Source organism: Pyrus communis, chromosome 13 (assembly GCF_963583255.1).
Source record: "Pyrus communis chromosome 13, drPyrComm1.1, whole genome shotgun sequence".
Taxonomy (NCBI): Eukaryota; Viridiplantae; Streptophyta; class Magnoliopsida; order Rosales; family Rosaceae; genus Pyrus; species Pyrus communis.
This window is the reverse complement of record NC_084815.1, coordinates 22,162,868-22,183,333: the sequence shown is the minus strand read 5'-3', so window position 1 is coordinate 22,183,333 and position 20,466 is coordinate 22,162,868. Positions and strand designations below refer to the sequence as shown.

The 20,466-nt window shown below is 38.4% G+C and overlaps 4 protein-coding genes across 5 annotated transcripts; 1 reads left to right on the top strand and 3 right to left on the bottom strand.

Annotated features, from left to right (window-relative positions):
* Positions 1-587: 587 nt before the first annotated feature.
* LOC137713009 (RNA-dependent RNA polymerase 2) lies at positions 588-6,622 on the top strand. The gene is made up of 4 exons (XM_068452237.1): positions 588-1,199; positions 1,453-3,356; positions 5,253-5,403; positions 5,555-6,622. Exons 1-4 carry the CDS (start codon positions 666-668, stop codon positions 6,314-6,316), a joined length of 3,351 nt encoding a protein of 1,116 aa, XP_068308338.1. The 5' UTR covers positions 588-665; the 3' UTR covers positions 6,317-6,622.
* A 1,631-nt stretch (positions 6,623-8,253) lies between these two features.
* On the bottom strand, positions 8,254-8,679 carry LOC137712371 (uncharacterized). Its single transcript, XM_068451459.1, has one exon. The coding sequence runs from the start codon at positions 8,677-8,679 to the stop codon at positions 8,254-8,256; it is 426 nt and encodes a 141-aa protein (XP_068307560.1).
* A 2,068-nt stretch (positions 8,680-10,747) lies between these two features.
* Positions 10,748-12,391, bottom strand: LOC137713824 (protein NUCLEAR FUSION DEFECTIVE 2). The gene is made up of 3 exons (XM_068453181.1): positions 12,175-12,391; positions 11,952-12,031; positions 10,748-11,419 (listed from the first exon to the last, which is right to left on the bottom strand). The coding sequence occupies exons 1-3, from the start codon at positions 12,235-12,237 to the stop codon at positions 11,014-11,016; spliced, it is 549 nt and encodes a 182-aa protein (XP_068309282.1). The 5' UTR covers positions 12,238-12,391; the 3' UTR covers positions 10,748-11,013.
* Positions 12,392-12,795: 404 nt separating this feature from the next.
* Positions 12,796-17,693, bottom strand: LOC137713823 (probable alpha,alpha-trehalose-phosphate synthase [UDP-forming] 9). 2 transcript variants are annotated; one of them, XM_068453179.1, is made up of 5 exons: positions 17,452-17,693; positions 17,193-17,254; positions 13,982-16,056; positions 13,595-13,868; positions 12,796-13,512 (listed from the first exon to the last, which is right to left on the bottom strand). In XM_068453179.1, the coding sequence occupies exons 3-5, from the start codon at positions 15,970-15,972 to the stop codon at positions 13,189-13,191; spliced, it is 2,589 nt and encodes an 862-aa protein (XP_068309280.1). In that variant the 5' UTR covers positions 15,973-16,056; positions 17,193-17,254; positions 17,452-17,693; the 3' UTR covers positions 12,796-13,188. The 2 variants fall into 2 exon arrangements, with proteins under 2 accessions (XP_068309280.1, XP_068309281.1); XM_068453180.1 differs by having other exon boundaries at positions 13,982-16,025.
* Between the last annotated feature and the right edge of the window lie 2,773 nt (positions 17,694-20,466).

The window sequence follows — 20,466 nt, the reverse complement described above, 5'->3', positions numbered from 1 at the left end:
GATGAAGCTCGCTCAATACTTTGCCTAGTTGTCCTTTGGCTACTGACCGTGCCTCAACCTCTTTGAGGTATTTTGTCAAGCATCTCATCCCATGGTAGCCATATTCTATGATAATACTAAACAAACATTATGCCTTTCATGCCAGGAGGATCCTTGCCGGATCCTCTTTATGAGGATTCTCAAATCACATCCGTTCATCATATATCGTGCGGTCAAAAATCATTGTAAATTTTTTTATTTAAAATTAAATATAAACAATACCTAACAAACACTGACCGCACGATATATGATGAACGAATATGATTGGAGAATTTTCAGAATTCTCGTAAAAAGCATCCGTCGAGGATCCTCTCTCCCATTCGTATGGATTAGCGGGCGATTGCATACTCTTGACTCTTATGTGGATTTGTCAAATCGCTACGAAAGAGCTTTGGGCCTAATGAATGGGCTAGCCTTATAATGTTTGGTTGGAAGTTTTTGGGCTATGTACAAGTGAGGCCCAATTGTTTTTCATTCCCCTGAAACCCACGACTCGCCTTAGTCCCCTTTCCGCTTCCTTTTTCCCTCTTTTTTCTCAGTCGAGAGTCACAGCCTCCCAGTCCTCTCTCTCCTCTCTCTATCTCGCACTTTCTCTCTCTACTGTATCAGTCTCTCTCTCTGTGAAAATGGGGGTGGCAGAGCGACCCACAGTGCGAGTGACAAACATTCCGCAAACCGTCACAGCCCAAGAGCTATTAACGTTCCTCGAGTCGAAACTCGGCCGTGACTCGATCTTCGCCGTCGAAATCAGCAGCGATCACAAGAACTGGAAGTCACGTGGCTTCGGCCGCGTCCAGTTCACGACCCTCAAGGCCAAATTGGAAGCTCAGTCACTCTCCCTGAAAAACGACCTCGTTTTCAAGTCCGAAAGCCTCCGCCTTTCCGAGACCTACGACGACATCATCCAGCGGCCGGTGGACCAAAAGCGCCGGGTAAACGGCACCGTTTTGCATGTGGGTTTTATGGTGAAGGAAGATTGCATGAATGTGCTGGAGACGTGGGAGGACGTGAGGGCTTGGGTCATGCCCGAGAGGAAGCGGGTCGAGTTCTGGGTATGGCGGAAAGACGAGTGTTATAAGCTGGAGATTGCGTTTGAGAATGTTATGGATTCTGTTGGGTGCTGCTTGGGTGGCGAGAAAGTGAATGCCCTGCTTTTGAAGGTAAATTTCTCTCTCTCTCTCTCCCTCTCTTTTTTTTTTTTTTTCCTTTCTGAATTTGAATAATTTTTGAGAAATGTGAACTTAATTGCTGTTGTTTGTGTCTGTTTGGGTTTTTTTTGATACAATTAGAGCTGTTTTTGTTTCAAAGATTGTTGCTTTTGTTTGATTTGGTTTAGAATTAGTAAATTGCTGGTATTTAATACTTTGGGTTATTGGGCAAGATGTTGAGACAGTGCATTTTGATTTTTTTCAGCTAAAGTTTGGTCCGAGGATCTTTCGAAAAGTTTCAGGACCTAACATAGCTGCCAAGTTCAGCGCTGATCGTTATCATGTTTGTAAGGAGGATTATGATTACCTCTGGGTACGAACTACTGATTTTTCGGACATGAAGTCCCTCGGTTATGCTACTTCATTCTGCTGGGAGATTGAGGAGGAGTTTTCTGTGCCGGATGTATTCGAGTGTTTCCCGTTCTATAAAGATGATGATGTGGTGGATCTCATTTTAGAGGACGGTGAAAGATACTGTTTGCGGTCGGAGACAGTTCCACTTGTGAACTGCGGATCAAATTCAAAGTTGCCATATGAGGTCCTTTTCCAAATCAATGCACTCGTTCATTCCCAGAAGATTAGTCTTGCAGCGGCGGACTCTGATCTGATTGAGTTCCTTAGTGGTTTAAGTGTAGACACTGCTAATGCGCTTCTTGAGAAGCTGCACAAGCGCAATACCATTTGCTACGACCCTCTATTATTCATAAGGATTCAATCACATGACTTGGAAGGAAAGTCTAAGAGTCGTCCCTCAGCCCATAAAAGATTAGTGGAACATAACGTAATGAGTGTTCATAGAGCCTTAATTACCCCATCAAAGATTTGTTGCTGTGGGCCTGAGCTTGAAAAATCAAACTATGTTGTGAAGAACTTCGCAGACTATGCTTCCGATTTTATGAGAGTTACATTCGTTGATGAGGATTGGGGTAAGCTTTCTCCAAATGCTCTTTCCACAAGCATCCACAAAGGTATGTTTACAAAACCCCATAGAACTGGAATATATCATCGGATATTGTCTATTCTTCGAGATGGGATTGTGATAGGGGAAAAAAAATTTGAGTTTCTGGCTTTCTCGGCTAGTCAACTTCGATCCAACTCTGTTTGGATGTTTTCTTCTAATGACAAAGTAAAAGCGGAAGATATTAGAGAATGGATGGGCTGCTTCACCAAAATCCGGAGCGTATCTAAGTGTGCAGCTAGGATGGGCCAACTATTCAGTTCTTCTACACAAACTCTTGTTGTTCCTGCACAAGATGTAGAGGTTATTCCTGACGTTGAGACTTCTTCTGATGGAGTTACTTACTGCTTCTCGGATGGTATAGGAAAGATTTCTCTATCTTTTGCCAGGCAAATTGCTCACAAGTGTGGTTTGGATCATATTCCTTCAGCATTTCAAATTCGATATGGTGGATATAAAGGGGTTATAGCTGTTGACCGTAATTCCTTTCGGAAGCTATCTTTGCGTGGCAGTATGCTCAAATTTGAGTCAAAAAACAGAATGCTCAATGTTACCAAATGGACTGATTCCTCGCCCTGCTATCTGAATCGAGAGATTATTATCCTCATGTCTACCTTAGGGGTAAAGGATGAAACATTTGAGGCGTTGCAAGAGGAACAATTGCGTCTTCTGGGGAAAATGCGGACAGAAAGAGCTGCAGCGTTGAGTGTCTTAGAGGGATTCAGTGGGGCTAGTTCCAGAAATATTCTTGTAAAGATGTTACATCATGGTTATGAACCAAATGTGGAACCTTACCTCTCAATGATGCTTCAGTCATATTATGAGAACTACTTATCTGATATAAAAAGTAGATGCCGCATATACGTCCCAAAAGGCCGGATCCTGGTTGGGTGCTTGGATGAAACTGGAAGTTTAAACTATGGTCAAGTTTATGTTCGAATAACCATGACAAAAGATGAGCTAGAAATGGGGGATCAGAGTTTCTTCCAGAAGGTTGATGAAACAACATGTGTTGTAACCGGGAAGGTGGTTGTCACAAAAAATCCTTGTCTTCACCCAGGAGATGTCCGGGTACTAGAGGCTGTCTATGATGTGGTACTGGAGGAGAAGAATTTGATGGATTGCCTTATCTTTCCCCAAAAAGGAGAAAGGTATACATCACACTATTAGTGTACTTATTTCATCTTGAAGATTATGATTTTTGTTTTCACCAATTATGGTATGCTTGTGACAATATTATTGGAGACGTTGCATTGCTTTTGATTTCCTTTCCCTGTATAATCCACTCTTTCTATTTGCATCCAAGTTATTAAATATAACGTTGACAACAATATTGAGAGGTGGAAAACACGAAAGTATTGACATTGATGATATCATGAGAAGGATGACAGAAGGTATGAGAAAAACATGGAAATTTTGACTGAAACATCAAGAGATGTTTATTAATAAAATATCAGCTATACTTTAGTTAAAATTTCTGCAAACTTATTTGCATAATTGGATTAGGTTTAGGGTGAATATAATATCCGTGGACACATTGTTGTCCAATAATATTAAGTAGTCCTTGAAATCTTACTGAATATAACAGTTTGAAATAATCTGTATGGTACATTAAACTGGTAGCTTACTACCACATAGAGTTCTTCAAATGCATAATCGTACACTTATGCCAACAAACTATTATATTGATATGATATGTTAAGTAACAATATTAAGAAAAAGTAAAACTTTAGAGGATTAAGTATTTAGAATTCATTTACTTATAATGTCATGTGTATAACGTATCGTTCAAGTGTACTGTGTTTTTAGTTAATATTAATAAGTATAATAAATAGGGAATAATGGACAAAGGACAGGTTAGTTGGAGTGGCCCTCGCAACCTTAAATGGAAAGCGGGCAGGGGTTCGAGCCCCCAGTAGATGACTAGCAGATTAATACCAATATATCATTCAAAGCAGATGACTAAATTATCGTTGAATTATGGGCACTTTGATGCACATATTTAGATGTTTCATATAATATGAAAGATTAGTAAGAAATTATTTTCATTCCATTGGTTACATTTTTCTTCCTTGTTTGATTTGTCTCTCACGGTGCTATTGCATTCTTTATTACCTTTTTTTGGGGGATGAAGTAGCAGTGTAAGTGGAAGTGAAGTTCCTGAATAAGCCGAGGTAAGATATTAGGGGAACTGAGCTTTAAGATAAGAGAAGAAAAAAAGAAGCTCACGGATTTGTGTTTCATCTGGGTGCTTGTAAGACTTGTTTTAGATCCTAATTAGATCTGGGGAGGGTCCCCAAATTTTTATTTTTTATTTTTTGTTATATGAATAAGTGAAGTGCAGCTAAGATATCATAACCTCTAGCGCACTGGTTAGTCAGTGGTTGCTAGTTTTTTTAACAAATAGGACTCAGGTTCGATCCCATATACGTCATGATAGATCCCCTAATATTTCTTTTTTGTCTTATAGGTGTTTGTAAGATTGTAATTCACCAATAAATATCACACTAACGGGCAACTGAAAATTAAATGCTTACGGTAGGAGTGGCCTTTTTGGGTGATTTACATATGGAGAGCTTGGGTTCCATACCTAGCTATGCTGTGTTAATGTTTAAGGTTGTGATTTTTTTATTTACGCGTGTTTAATTATTACTTAATACTTGTATATAACTATATATACAGTTATGTGCAAAGAATATATTATGCATGTGTTTTAATGAGGCTTCAAATCTGTAAACAAATTTTGTTGATAATCTATATACACAGACGTGAATAGAAGATAAAAAAAAAGTTATTTAGTGATGTTATATGTAGCCATGTAGGGACTTTTCTGGTGTTGTCCCAGGCCTCCGAACTCTTAGGGCTGGCTCTGCTCCTAGTCATCAGACTTGTGAACTCCATGTCTACTTTCATTCAATCTAACTTAATAAGATTGTGTGATTCATCAGCTCAAGTGAATTGAACTGGATGTTGTTAAAGCATATACTGTAGAGCAAGAAAACTGTCTGTTTAATTGTCTAGTGATTGTGGTTGAAAACTTTTTGCAGGCCTCATCCAAATGAATGTTCCGGTGGTGATCTTGATGGAGACTTGTTTTTCATAAGTTGGGATAAAGATCTGGTCCCTCCTCGTACTGTACCTCCCATGGACTACTCTGCACGGAGACCTCGGACGATGGATCACGATGTAACCTTAGAGGTAACTTCCTAATTTGACTATAACTCTTCCCCAATCGCAGTGAATATGAGCTTCCATATACATCATCAATCTAAATGTCATTTCTGTTGGACCGCGTCTTAATTGGATTGAAATCCATTAGTTAATATATCCATAATTCTTGAATGTGCAGGAAATTCAAAAATTCTTTGTTGATTACATGATAAATGACAATTTGGGTGCCATCTCTACTGCACATCTAGTTCATGCCGACCGTGAACCAGACAAAGCTTTGGATTCAAAATGCCTGCAGTTGGCAGACCTGCATTCCCAGGCTGTTGACTTTGCAAAAACTGGTGCACCGGCTGAAATGCCCCGGATCTTAAAACCAAAAGAGTTTCCAGATTTCATGGAAAGGTGGGAAAAGCCCATGTACTTCTCGAATGGGGCATTAGGGAAGCTGTACCGTGCATGTGTTGGCTCAGTGGTGCAGGAAAAAAGAGGCTTGGTTTGGTCAGAGCCGATTGCTGAAGCAGCTTACGATCAGGATCTTCAAGTAGGTGGTATCGAGTCAGTTCTTGAAGTCGCAAAAGGTCACAGAGACCTGTACATAGAGAAGATGAAAAGCATAATGAACTACTATGGGGCCAGGACCGAAGATGAAATATTGACAGGCAATCTTCGATATCGTGCAGCATATCTGCAACGTGATAACAGGAGATACGGGGATATGAAGGATCGGATATCGCTGACATTCAAGAACCTACAGAAAGAAGCGAAGGGGTGGTTCGAGAGTAGCTGCAGAGACGGTGAGCATGAGAAACTGGCGTCGGCTTGGTACCATGTAACTTATCATCCACTGCATTTCCGAGAAGACATGCACTGCCTGAGCTTTCCATGGGTTGTGGGTGATATTTTACTGAGCATAAAGTCGGCTAAAATCCAAACAAATTGAACTCATATACCTATCTATGTACAAACCATATGCTTCTAGTAGGCTTTCCCTCAGTTGTAGGTGCATCGAGTAGTTAATTGTGTACTCGTATGTGTTTGTAACTTTAATAACATCGAACTCCATTTTCTCTCACAATTACTCTTGCAGAGTTTCTAGTCGGACTACCTTGCCCTTGCCCTTTCCAAACGGGTGGAATTGCACAAAGGCAAGTGTTATTCAGAGTGAATAGCAAGGGCAACTTACATGCCCGTGCCCTTGCCGAAGATGTTCTTAGTCAGGCAGCGGGTAAGGGTTTAGTGCCTAGGCGTTTAGGCGGGGTTTAGGAGGTTTATCTAATTGTAACTAATTTTTTTTTTTTAACATATGAATAAATGTCTAGTTATATTTAAAGCACACACAATTACTAGGGTATATAAATTGCAAAAGAGAATGACTATAAATTATAAAGCACTAGAACATGTTGAAAACTTCATTCAAGTATCTAACAAGTCTATTTCAAATTAATGAAAAAATAAAATAAAAGTTATCAATTTTCTATTTATCTAAGTGAGCGTTGTGACTTAAGCAAGCTAAACGTCCTTTCTTATTTTTTTGTTTAGGTGCCATTTCTTATTTCAAACGTTTTAAGATTAATCGTGGCAGTGATCAACCGCTTAACACAGGGCCTAGTCTGTGCTAGCCTTCTAGGCGGGGTAGTTCACCTGTTTCATAAACAGTTTTCTTTGCAAATTGGTTGTTATGGGACAAGTTTCTTGCTTCGGCAACAGGGGCTTCGTAAAACGTCTTGTGGCAGTCATTTTCTTTGTTGCGTAACATTGCAGTTGCCACAAGAGAAAGCCACTAAAGAATAGATAATTAATTAAGTGATTTAAAACGCACACTCAAATTAAGTTTGACTGTTTCAGAAAACTAGTACATTGATATTTTTATATTAAGAGAATGAGAGGTCAGTTAAGCTACATGATGAGTAGCCTAATTTATTATCGAATTCGTCATCCACAAGATTTGAACCTAAAACCTCATTTTCAAGTGAAAAAAAAAATATCATCAACCAGTGAAACCATGAACTTGTGCTCAGGCTCAAATTAAATTAACAATAGAATGGAAATGCGGTGGTGGGCAACAATATCCTTTACTGAAAATGAAATACTGTACAGAAATTAAAAATTAAAAATCATTATATTACATATTATTTATTACTATATTACTTCTATTTTGTGTTCGGAGGCAGATTCTATGCCCTTTCACTTCTCATGATCTTCTGTTTGTGTGGTCATAATTAAATCACGTCAATATTTTATATTACTATTTCTTTTTATCTTATTATAAAATATTGACATGATTTAACCTTCACCACATAAAATAGAATATTTTATATTACTATTTACTTTTATCTTATTATTTTTATAAAAAATAATATAAAATATTAACATAATTAAAATAGAAAGAAGAAATAAGATGACAGAGAATCTACATCCTTTGTGTCCTTTCTTACTGAGTGGCAGAAAATGACACTTATATTACAATGCCAAAAAAAAGTAATATTAAAATATAAATAATATTTATTAATTGATAAGGAATCATCCAAAATCTACAAGATATTATTTCATCCTCATCCTTAGCTGGTCTCATAGTATTTGACAATTTTGTCCTTCTTAGTATCTGATAATTTTGTAATTAAATACACCCAATCCCAACCACGTCACCATCCAAAAGACCAGGAAAATAAAAATCAAATAAAAACCTAACATTCTACGCCATCGAAAACAAAAACGATAAAAAAAAAAAAAAAAAAAAAATGAAGTGACGGCGCCATGTCAGCGTTACGTCACCCTTTCCACCTTCCACGCCAGCTCATTGACTAGCCATTCCAGCAAAATCACAGTTTTCACAAAACGCCACCCCTGGCGCACGATAGCTGTAGCGGCGCAGTTTCTTCACCCGTACACCGACACTTCTTTACCCGATTCCGGCGGCCCCCCGGACTTCACCGGTTGCGGGATCGAGGCGAACCGGGCCGAGAAATCGCGGAACCCGCCGGGTTCGTCGTCTTCGTCGACCGGTCCCTCGTCGAAGTTCAGGGCGTAACTCAAGGGATCGTATTGGAATTTCCCGTGCCTGCCGCCGCCGCCGGAACCGCCTCCGCTTCTGGTTCGGTTGAACCGGCGGATGAAAGTCTTCCACTTGGGGCCGGCGACGATCTCGGACCACTCTCGAAGCTTGTAGAGGGCCTTGATGCCTCGGGACCACCACCGGTCGTCGTTTTGGGAGGTCCGCACCCGCGACCATGACGAGGGAATACAGAAGCAGCAGCGCGAACTTGATCCTCCATGGCCTATTGCCTCCAAGTCAATGTCTTCCATCGAAGAGAGAGAGAGAGAGAGAGAGAGAGAAAGGTTTGGAAAACCCCGGTGGAGAAATTGCCTTTCCCTCTGCCAAATGGGGTGTTTTATACAAGTGGCGTTGATTGGTGGAAGTTTGTAACGGAAACATGAGGTGACCGGGGATTGCCGGTGGCCATTGTGACTTTCTGTGTGCGGAACGACCTGTCGTTTGGTGTGTTTCCGGTTTTGCCTAATGATTAAGAGTTTTTATTATTATTTTAATATAATTATTGATAATTATCCATTATTTATGTTTTAGGGAGCGGAGGAACCTAACTTATAGGCATAATTATGGAAAAAATAAGAATTAAAAAAAAATCCGAAATTAAAGAATAGTGCCGTTGTAGGTGACGCTTCGGGCGGGAACGTGCGGGTCCCAGGGCTTAGGTGGGACCGAGGAGAAACTTAAATACAAAGATGAACTGTAGAAACCCTCTCCAACCGACTATGATCAATTCCAGCGCTGCCATAGAAGGAACTGGATCCCGTCCGGATCTAAAAAGATCTGAAACCAACGAGCAGGGCATTCGGAATATTGAAATTTGATCAAACGGCTACAATTATTATAACTTTTAGAAGGACTCCTTATTTGTAGTTGTTTGATCAAATTTTAATGATCCAGATGCACTACTTAGTCGGCTCAAATCCCTTGGATCCGGAGAGTATCCAATTCCGCCATAGACTAGTCACTCTACCATCTTCATTCCTTTTTTATTTCCCTTTTAGTAATTTAGTTATTTCCCTTTGGCAAATTAGCATAAATTAATATGGTCCTAAATCTTTAAGAAAATGCGAGACTCTTTATGAATTTTTTGACATTACAGTTCAACGTCTATTCTCATGCCAAACACTTAAATACCATGTAAAATACATAAAGCGTCAGAACATTCACAAAAAATTGCACTTTTGAGTCTTCTAAGCATTTCGCTAAATCTTTTAAATACGGCAACATATTTATCTAATCAGAAAAATACAAAATTAATGCTGTGTAAGGTGGAGGAATATGAGAGTAGAAAAAAAGTAAACAGATTGGCACCAACCATGTTGATTGAGAGAATCTGAGATAATGCTTCTCTATGAAGGAGGACAAATTGGCCACTCGGGCCTACTGAAAACGACATCAGTCAAGCTTCTTAGTTTAAAACGATCAAAAGGAAGCAAAAATCTGATGCCACATACGACAATTCAAACTAAGAAAAATCTTATTCGAACACGGGGGGTGAAGGGCTGAAGGCTAAAAGTCAAGTCTGATGTCTAATAACCTCTAATCCATCAAAATTTCTCAGCCTGTGACATACCAAACAGGCCCTAAGAGATTCGGTGCGAAAACAAACGAAGAAATTTCATGACGACGGAAAGAAGGTAGAGAAGTTGCGAAACTGAATCGATCCAGACATTTCGTGCTGGGAGTTGATGCAGCAGCAACACAGATTATATCGAGAAATGATGCACCGGCATGACACTGAGTAGTGAAGTGAAAAGCAGAAGAAATGAAAAGTGCTTCAAGAATAAGTGATGCTAGGCCTAGGGCATGATAATCACTTTTCCATAGACCGTTGATCAAGAACAGCTCAAACAAAGTTGTATCACAATCTAGCATATATGTTCTCCCATAATCACGTAAAGTAAGAACAGAACCAGTGCACTTCCATAACAAGCATTTCCGGCGTTCGAGCAAATCCAAAATGTTCTCAAACTATCAAGTATTGAAAAACGTAGTTCGTTAAGTAAAAGCAAAAATCGAGACACTTTAGTAGTATGATGCAACATATACCGAAGAAGAATATAAAAACACAGTCGATGGCTCATATCCTGCATCTTTTCTGAATCTATATCCGAGGGAATGTAGAAAAGATAGACATTCAAATCAGCTCCTAGTAAACAAGTTTCCAACAAAAACACAGTTGAAGGCAAGTGGCTCTTTACCACAGTAGTGGAAAGGAGTTGAGCCCTTGCATGACGGTGTGGGTTCGAACTCCGTCGATAGCTAATCTAACATCTAATCTAACAAAATCTATCGTTTGACAAAAAAAACACACAGTTGAAGTACAGCTGAAATACGAAATGCCCTTTCTTTCATCAAACAAACATACTAGATTAGCAATGTTTTTCGCACGTACGAAATTACAAGTAGCATAATATTGTTTAGGGACAAAGGCACAAAGTATTCCAAATGACCGATATTGTCAAACCATATTAACAAACAGAAAGATCACAGCAAACCAGTCTCTCTGGTACTAAATTAAATCCCACAAGTAGCAGCTAGCACTCTAGCATAATATCTACTGAGAGCTGAAAGGGAGCGAGCTGCGCTTACATTGCAAGAGCTCCTCCAACTTGGCCACCATGAACACGCCAAAAATAACTTCCAGCATCATCAGCCTTCTCAGTATCAAGAGCAATTGCACCAAAGACCGCTCTGAAAGCCCCACAAACCACCAAGGGAGTTGAAGAATCGGTCTTAGGAGAGACTCTAACCACCTTATGCAACCCCAATTGCTTCCCGTCAGTAGCACAGGAAGATTCTACTTTTGAGACCTCAGAAATGCGGCGGTTCAACTCTTTTGCAGATATCTCAAGGTTGTTTTCAAGTAATCTCATAGAGACCAATGTTTCTATGACATTGGCACCCAAAATGCTCAGTGCCTTGTTGTTCTCTTCGGAGAAGGAGGCATGGGTCATGGCACGGCGCAGGAGACTAATTTTTTTGAACTTATACCTGAAAATTATACAAAGAAACACAATAACAGTACATTTCTCCAATGTCAGAGAGACACAATCAACATGCATACATACACGCACAAACAAACAATGCACATACACCGATACACTTAAATGCAATCAATTTTGATATTTAAAGCTATTTGTTTGGTTTCACAGTAGTGCCCATATGGGACTGCTTCTCTAGAAAGCACTTGTACTCATAAGCGCTTTTAACAGTGTTTTTAATAAGAAACATGCTAAAGTGATTCACGGAAAAGCAGTTGAAAGTGCTTCGTAAAGAAGCACGTCCTCATAAACTGCTTCTATGACATAGAAGCATGCATTTTTACGTTTTTCTACCAACTATAATCGATGACGCTTTTGGCTGTCGGGAAGTATATTTAGCCCTTCCGGTGAAGGGTCCCAACTGATGATAACATGGTTAAGAATTCCTTTCCTCTTCCCAAATTTTCTCGGAAACCAAACAGATTCAATGATCCAGAATTACAAGACCACAACGAAAGAGAAAAAAAAGATGGAAACTTTACCCAATTTGCACCTGAAGGGTTTCGAGGGCTGTTTCGAACGGCGATGATCGTACGGAGATCTGATCATCGTTCGCCAAACCCTGCACAAAACCAACAGCGGAAACTATAAACTGAAAGAGATGAAACAAGACATAAAAAGAAACGAACGTTCGATAAATCTGTATTTAATATTCTTCGGCATTTTCTCAGGAACCAAACAGCGGTTTAGGGTTTAGAAACAGACCTGAATATGAGGAAGGATTGCGAGGACGAAAACGGCGACGAGGGCGAAACCATGACGAGGCATTTTTCACTTTCTATTGTTTTTGCTTGGTGTGTGATCGGAAGAGTGAAAACCCAGCAACTGCGGTGATTTCGCTTCCCCCTTCCCTTTTCTTTTAGGATAGAAGAGAGAGTTTGACCATAGGTCAAAAGGCAATGGTGTTCTTTGAGAAACAGTTTCGGAAAATTGGGTTTAGTAGAAAATTCACCTAGTCTAAAGTATTACTCGGTACATCAGACGTCAGATTATACGTGGTTGAAAATTTATTTTTTAAGTGTCTAAAATATTTGTATTGTGACACTTGTACAGATTTTTATTTTTGACGCACTAAAAATTTTCTGTCCTTTTACGAACGCACCAAGCAAAACTAGCCACACTCTCAAAATGTAACTTTTACTAGTCCTCTATAACGAATTGAAGTCCGTTTTTTTTGTTTAAGATTTCAATTAAGATCAAAAATGAACATTAGCATTTTGTCGAGCGGTAATTAAATGGAGGGCAAGTGTAATTTGGTATTTTAAATAATAATTTACCGCACTCCCATCTCCATTGAGAATGTAAGCAGTAATTGCCATAGACAACTTTCAGTAAAAACTATGATTTCACAAGAAGAAAAATAATCGAGTATCAAGAGCCAGTTCAAATTTACAAACAAATGATGCCCTTTGTATCTATCTGTGAAAACTACTAATGACGAAAGGAAAAACAAGTTTTAACCTGTGAACTAAGAAGGTAAAGCCCATCTGACATTCCAAATCCATAGTAACCCTTCTGTGATCATCGTTCTCTTCGAAAGAAACACCCAGAGCAGCATCATGTCCGGCTTTCCACCATGCAAAGAATATGTTAGTGTATTGAAACATAAAGAGTTAATCCGCGATTCCTTTGTGTATGCTTGTATCATCAGAAGAAAAGCATCCATCGATGTTCTTCGCTACCCTAGGCACGTTGACAAACAGTGGCACCTCATTCATCTCAGATAATATTCTCGAACGGAACTTGAATTTCCCAATTGGACCTTGCCCTGAGACTTGAATCGGTTGCCAGGCCTTTGAGCAAAGTGATGACATCCGCCGTATCATCGAGGTAGTACCTGGCTTTACTAGGTTTTTGTCCGACAGTGCATGCAAAGATCTCGGGAGCTGCAGCTTGAGATGAACTGTATGTTGTGCTCGATATGCTTTCAAACATGTCCTCGTCTGATCTATCATCCCCGATGCACAGCACAAAATCTGGCGCATTCCCATTACCAATCATCATGGAAAGAACTTTCTGTGCAACTATTCCTTTAGTAACTCCCTGCGGTTTAAGAAGCAACGTGACATCCTTTAGGCTACTATACGAACAAAGAAACACAAAAGCGTGGAAAGAACATAAATACCTGTGGCTTTACTTCGACGATATGCTGACCCTTTTTTACAACTACAGGCTCATTCGCAAGGACATTTTCAAGATGATCCAGCATTTCCATGGCCTGGCATGATCCAAAATCAGGATCAGCATCTAGATGGTGCCACACCAAGGCACTCTCCTTGGTCTCTATATAGGAGCCATCGGTTGCCTCTGTATATAACTTCATCACAGGTTCTGCAATTTGCTTCCAATCGAGATCTATGGACAACGAACTGGTTTCCCAACTGGATGCACTACTCCATCTGTGATAAAATAATATTGAACGCAGAATCAATACAAGTATAGACAATTGCCAGAAAACAACTAGTCACATTGAAGTATAAAATTACATTTATAAGCGCACGTAAGAAAGTACCTTATGAAGTATCCATGCTCAGCTGCTATACCGAGATTCTCACATTGAGCAAACCATTCGCTAAGAGAGCTTTGGCCCCTTCCACTGACAATAAACACAGTGTTCTTGGGGTCGCTGCAAAGGTTTTTCAGAACAGAAATGACTTCGGAACTGGGGGTCTTAACAATAGAAGATTCAGGCATTATTGTTCCATCATAATCCAAAAATATTGCCCTCCTGTTCGTCCTCTTATATACAGGGAGGATATGATCAATTGAAAGCTTCCTAAAACTTGGAGAAAGAGACAAAATTCTGAAATTCAGACCAAAACCGATTCCCCAACAACGTTTTCTGTAATGATCTTCGCACGCTCGCTCCAAATCCTGTAGAAAACTGTGGGACCAGTAAGCCACATCATGAGAGCTAACATACCGAAAATGTTTCTCATGCCGCAACTGCTTTTCCAAATCAGGCATTGTGAGGGCCTCGTTGAGTGCATCAGCTGCAGCTTCAATGTTCCACGGGTTCACCCTGATAGCTCCACTCAAAGACGGTGAGCAACCTATGAACTCCGAGACAACAAGTGTACTTGTACGAGGGGAATTAGAGGCAACTCCAATAGCATTATCGATGTTTTGATTACCCTGCCTGCAAATGATGTACTCGTAGGGAACCAGGTTCATTCCGTCCCTTACAGCATTAACTATGCAACATTCTGCCAAGGAATAATAGGCAGCCTTCTCATGAAAGGGAAGGCTACGGTCAATCAAAACAACCGGCTCGTAGCCTGGGAAACCAAAGACTCGGTTTATCCTTTTGGTCATTGAATATGTTTCCTTTTTTGCTTCCTGAACATCTTTCCCTGTGCTTCTTGCAGGATTTACAATTTGAACCAGGACTACCTTCCCCCGCATCTCCAGGTGCTGCATCAAAAGTTGTTCCATGGCCATCAACTTTAGACTGATGCCTTTAAATATGTCCATGTCATCGACACCAACAATGATTTTCTTCCCCTTGAACTGCTCTTGAATCTCTTTGGCCTTCATGGAAGAAGAGGGATGATTTAATGCAGATTCAAGTTGGCCCATGTGTATCCCTGCCGCCAGAATCTTAATGTACACTGTGCGGCCAAAATATTCAAGTCCAATGTAGCCCCGCTTCGATTCATATTCAAGGCCAAGCATTCTACTACAACAAGAAAGGAAGTGGCGAGCATAATCAAACGTGTGGAAACCAATCAAATCTACATTTAGCAGTGCTCTCAGAATTTCATCTCGGACAGGAAGGGTCCTGTAGATTTCTGATGTGGGGAAGGGGGAGTGGAGGAAAAAGCCAAGTTTAACTCGTGTGAACCGCCTTCTCAAAAACGTTGGAAGAAGCATAAGGTGATAGTCGTGCACCCATACACAATCATCTTCAGGATTGATCACCTCCATAACTTTATCGGCATATGTCTTGTTAGCAGAAACATATGCCTGCCAAAGTTGCCTGTCAAAGCGACTACTATGGTCCGGACACATGGGCAGCATGTAGTGAAAGAGAGGCCACAAATATTGCTTACAGAACCCATGATAATACCTCTTATGCAGCTCGGAAGGAAGGAATGTCGGCACACAATTAAACTCCTCCAGCAGTTTCTGTGAAACTTCTTCTTGCTCACTTGCTTCTATGTCAACCTTCAGAGAACCGACATGTATTACCACAGTACCAGATGGGAAACCGTCTTTGAGTTGCAACGAAAGTGCATCCTCATCAAAACTGAAGCACCATTTCCCAGATTTTGCATCCTTCTGAGCATGTAGAGGGAGAAAATTCGCCACTATGATCTTCTTTTCACATACTTCCGAAGGAGGAACATTTATATCTTCATTATTAACGCCGTCGCTACTTTCTGAATCAGGAATAACTCCTTGAAGAGTCATCACCCTTGGGAGGTTTCTAGGAGTCTGAGGGAAATTCAACATGTCCCCAGATGACAATTCCAACAAACTTAAGCAAGATCTTGAGAGCATGATTGCAGTTATGCGCTGTTACGCCAGTTTAATGACTTGGAGTTCCAAATAATCTACAACCAAGATTTTGTGCAAAGTAAGAACCTATACGAAAGGCAGCAAAAGACCGAAAAAATTTGGTAATTGGTGCAGCATCCGATCCCTATATCTAGACAAAGAAGATTATAAAGCATTGCAGATTGAGCAGATTTGTAATGAAAACACCATTCTTTCAGAGCGATTCGTATAACCATTAGTATCTAATTCTGCCTCTCCGTATTCATACGCAAACTTGCAAAATATGATGCAACGAATTAGCTATCTATTCCAACTAAATTAAAGAAATGAAAACATACCCAATAACAAGAAGAGTTCATAATCTAGACCCATAGACAGAAAAATAACAACAACAACAACAATAATTAAAAAAAATACAATACAAAAATATTAAATGGAAGGAGTTTACTAAAATGTATGCATATAAATACCTCGTTTATTAACTTAAAAGCAGATTCTGCATCAATAGTGTTTTTCACATCCAAAGCCATTTCTAAAATCTTCAATCAACTAGAATGATCTTCAAATCAACTTCTCAGGGCAGCAATATTAATCGAATTATTCTTGAAATCGAAAAGACTTGCAGTCAAAACATCGACTTCACACACACATATGCATCATTTTGGACGTGCTTTTGAAATGACTAAAATCGTTTTTGGTGAAATGTTTTTAAAATCAATCCATGGTAAAAATCCAAGCGGATTCTAGAAAAGTTATCTGGTGCTTCTTGCCCAAAATCAATTTAACCCAAAGCACTTTCAATCGTTTTAAAAGCACTTCCAAATAAACTCACACACACACACTCTTATGCATCAAGCTTATCTGCATAAAAATAACGGAAGCAAGGAATAATTTCAATAAATGTAGGATTCTCCTTACCTCTGTTCATTATTCATACCCTCACACAACAGACTAAATCAAGTAAAAATTAAATTCCAAAAACCATTACTTGTCACTGCAACTTTTGCAATTTTTGCTCTGTTTTCATCAGCATATTTAATTCACAAAGTTTTTTTTTTTTAATATTTTTTAATTTAAAGACTCAAAATCTTATTGATTTATCATTCACCATGATGCATAAATACAGCCTTTGAGCAAAAGATTTTATCTTTCTCGATTAAAAAATAAATTTTCTATACAAACAAACATAACTGGAAGAATTGGAAACAAGTAATGAGGATAACCTGAGATGGAGTCGGATTGATCCAACAACAAAGCTATACGATATCAGTGAAGAACAAGTTTCCTGCGAAAACACCTTACACATTCAGAAAACAACAAGAAGAGGTTTCTGTTTGATTGCTGAGAAAATAGTGAAAAGAGAGAAGAAAACAGCCGTGTCATTTCAGAGAAACTGAATCATAAAGTCAACCCCCAACAACCCAAAAAAGCACAAGTATTGATTTCCCTTAAATTCTCAGCAACCCAGAAAAGAGAACTCACTGTACAACACAGAGCTGTGAACAAACTCGCAGAGAGAGAGAGGGAGAGAGAGAGAGAGAGAGAGAGATACGGAGATATAGATGGATATGATGAGAGAAAGAATGTAAGACTGTCCGATATTTTTTTATACGGGAAAGTGACGAAGAGGAGGAGGTGTGTGTTAGGTTGGAAACCGGCGGAATTTGTGAGAGTTTTTAATGGTTTCGAAACCGACCAAATAATTTAAGGAGTACATTGGAAAGAAATAAAGTGGAAAATATTGGGAAAAGAATTTTGGATGGAGCCTCACTTTTTTGTTTGTTTTTTGGTGCTTAAATTGTTTCGTTCAACCAAGAAGCTCGTGGAGTCTCGGCAGACGGATAATAAGCGTACAAAGTCAAAAAAGAAGATAGATATGGAGAGATTTAGAGAGAGAAACAAGAGAGAGAGAGAGAGAGAGACTACGGTTTGGAACTTTGGATTGCAACTCCTGGTTGGTCTTACGTTAATCCTGTGCTGTGCCCTTCATCATTAAATAATGCCACCACCTTTTCGTCTTTATTTCATATCTATCCCTTACTCTCAATTTTCTTTTTTCTTTAAAAAAAAAAACGATATTATCTATATTGAAGAGTTGAAAGAGTAGACTGAGTCTGACAATGAGCTAGCAATAACGTAATAATGTGGTTTAAATTTGTCTTTGTCGATAATCGTCTTATTTGTAAGGTAAGAAAAATGATACTAGACCGTAATATTAAGCGACCTCCTTACTCTCATTTATGTTATGTATTTCTAATTTTTGTTTTCTGAGTACGTTTGACATGTAATGCTATGCTTTGATCTAAATCATTAGTCATCATAAAACATTTTAGATTATTCCTTCTTTCTTTTTTTCTTTTTTTAAGGAAATTAGGGGGTGCAACACGAAGACTTCTAAGAGGTCACCCATCTAATACCATTATCGCCTGAACTTACTTAACTTTTTACAGTTATGATGAGATTCGGTATATGTGAGTTGGTACGACCGCATCAATTTTAGATTATTCTTTCATTTTAAATACAAGCAATGAAAAGGGTGTAAATCGATAAATTCTTTAGTACGAGAATGAATATTGTTAATCAATTAAACTACAAACCACGTACTTCCAAGTTATTTATAATTGACCGTTTATTGTTTCAACATAAAGAAAATTTTTTAATGTTTGTGTATGAGAAATTCTAGTTCATTATCTATGATGGAACCATATCCGCAGGTCTTGCGCCCAACTTCAACTAATAGTCCTTGTTCAACTTTTTTTTCATATATTTCCCTAAGTCCAATTAATGCGATGTTTTCAGAATTTGGTATAATCATGGTAATATTCCACCCTCAATTAGTTTGGCATGTTACATAATTAGACGATTTATCTAAATTATAAATCAAACAAGTTATGATTGTGTGAGACATGAAATTACCTTATAATTAAATATTGTTTGTATCAACGTTGAGAAATTTTTTTCAATCTCTTTATTTTTGTGCATGCGAGAAATTCTAATTCATAATCTAATATGTTGGCATCATATACATCCAAAGGCTAGTGAATCATAACCAAACCTACCACTAATCCTCTCTACACAAGAATACAAAAATTACAAATGAGTTTGCCAACTATGTATGTATAAAATCATTACGGAGTGCTTCAGTGGTTGGGACGAATTCCAAGTCCGTATTCCTAATACACATCTTAGGTTTAATTCTTGCCGTGTGTGAATCATACAATAGTAGTTAGAAAGAGGCTGAAATGTCTCTGTCAGTCTTTTTGTCTCCTAAAAAAGATGTGTCGTGATGAAGCTATCAGCTAATCATTTTAATATAAACGAACTATTTATGTATATTGAGTAACCTACAAATACACAACCCTTTACCTAGATAAACTAGCTTGGCCTAAAACGTAATTACAATGGCTTTTGTGGGTTTAACCCTAATTCTTTAGGCACCGAAAACGAAACCTAACTTTTTAAATAAAATTATAAAACGATGTTATCCTTTAATAGTAGTGTTCTTTGCATTTACCAACTCTTTAAATAAAGTTTGACCACCCCTTCATAACTTAAAAAACAAATTAAAGATGGCTTGGGATAAATTAATCCTTGCATGCGGACAAACCTAAAATAGGCCCACAAAAAATAGTGTTTGGGGTCAATTTTTTTTAATTGGATTATTGGCTACGTATGTAGAAAAGTACTACTATGATTCCGGGGCAAAAACCGTTGCGTAAGTTGTCAAGAAAATTTGTGATATGTTCTGATTTTAAAATTAAATTGGTTACCGTTTCTTAATCATTTCCGATTAATAAAAAAAGAAAAGTACTACTATTATGGTCATCATATTTAATCAACAAAGTGACCTTTCAATTAGTCACATTCATGTGGCATTATTATATACATCCAACAAGAAATTACTTAGCCTAAAAGACCACGACGACGAGAGAGGACTGCAACCGTTGGAGTTGCTTGCAAAACAATAAAATTCCACTGTTGGTAAATTTCCTAAAATACCCATCTACTTATCTATAGCATTAAAACACTTCTTTGCTTTTAAGTAAGACTTGATTACAAGTTTAGAAAAACTTCTATATGTTGAGTTTTTATGAATAATATGGTGTGCTACAATGTCTCGTGGTATTAATATCTCGTATTTGTAGTTATATAATTTATCTTTTTTGTAGCAGTTAGATCTCATAGTTTAAATCTGGCCATTTATTTTTCAAAATATATACGCTTTTTTGCATTGTAGAAAAATTGTATAAATACATATAAATAACCTTGCGCCTAGTCCTAAACCCAATTCTCGCTCCAACATTGATTGATAAATAAATAAAAATAAAACTGTACAAAAAAAAAATATTAAAAACATTGTTTATATGACGAAAATACCCTGCATTATTATTTTAGACAGCTTTTGAACTTTTTTCTTTTGAGGGCATTGTTGTTCAAAATTTTTTGGTGAAGCCAGTAACCCCAAAAGGGACTGTTGGCTTTATATATACATATTTG

What these genes read in the sequence shown, in the direction of transcription:
- LOC137713009 (XM_068452237.1), top strand. Translation starts at nt 666, where the DNA reads ATGGGGGTGGCAGAGCGACCCACAGTGCGAGTGACAAACATTCCGCAA. An exon ending in TTTCCCCAAAAAGGAGAAAG is followed by an intron (nt 3,357 to 5,252) that starts GTATACATCACA and finishes AACTTTTTGCAG; the next exon opens with GCCTCATCCAAATGAATGTT. An exon ending in ATCACGATGTAACCTTAGAG is followed by an intron (nt 5,404 to 5,554) that starts GTAACTTCCTAA and finishes TTGAATGTGCAG; the next exon opens with GAAATTCAAAAATTCTTTGT.
- LOC137712371 (XM_068451459.1), bottom strand. Translation starts at nt 8,679, where the DNA reads ATGGAAGACATTGACTTGGAGGCAATAGGCCATGGAGGATCAAGTTCG.
- LOC137713824 (XM_068453181.1), bottom strand. Translation starts at nt 12,237, where the DNA reads ATGCCTCGTCATGGTTTCGCCCTCGTCGCCGTTTTCGTCCTCGCAATC. An exon ending in CAATCCTTCCTCATATTCAG is followed by an intron (nt 12,032 to 12,174) that starts GTCTGTTTCTAA and finishes GGTTTTGTGCAG; the next exon opens with GGTTTGGCGAACGATGATCA. An exon ending in ACCCTTCAGGTGCAAATTGG is followed by an intron (nt 11,420 to 11,951) that starts GTAAAGTTTCCA and finishes TATAATTTTCAG; the next exon opens with GTATAAGTTCAAAAAAATTA.
- LOC137713823 (XM_068453179.1), bottom strand. Translation starts at nt 15,972, where the DNA reads ATGCTCTCAAGATCTTGCTTAAGTTTGTTGGAATTGTCATCTGGGGAC. An exon ending in GAGCATGGATACTTCATAAG is followed by an intron (nt 13,869 to 13,981) that starts GTACTTTCTTAC and finishes ATTTTATCACAG; the next exon opens with ATGGAGTAGTGCATCCAGTT. An exon ending in TCGTCGAAGTAAAGCCACAG is followed by an intron (nt 13,513 to 13,594) that starts GTATTTATGTTC and finishes CTTAAACCGCAG; the next exon opens with GGAGTTACTAAAGGAATAGT.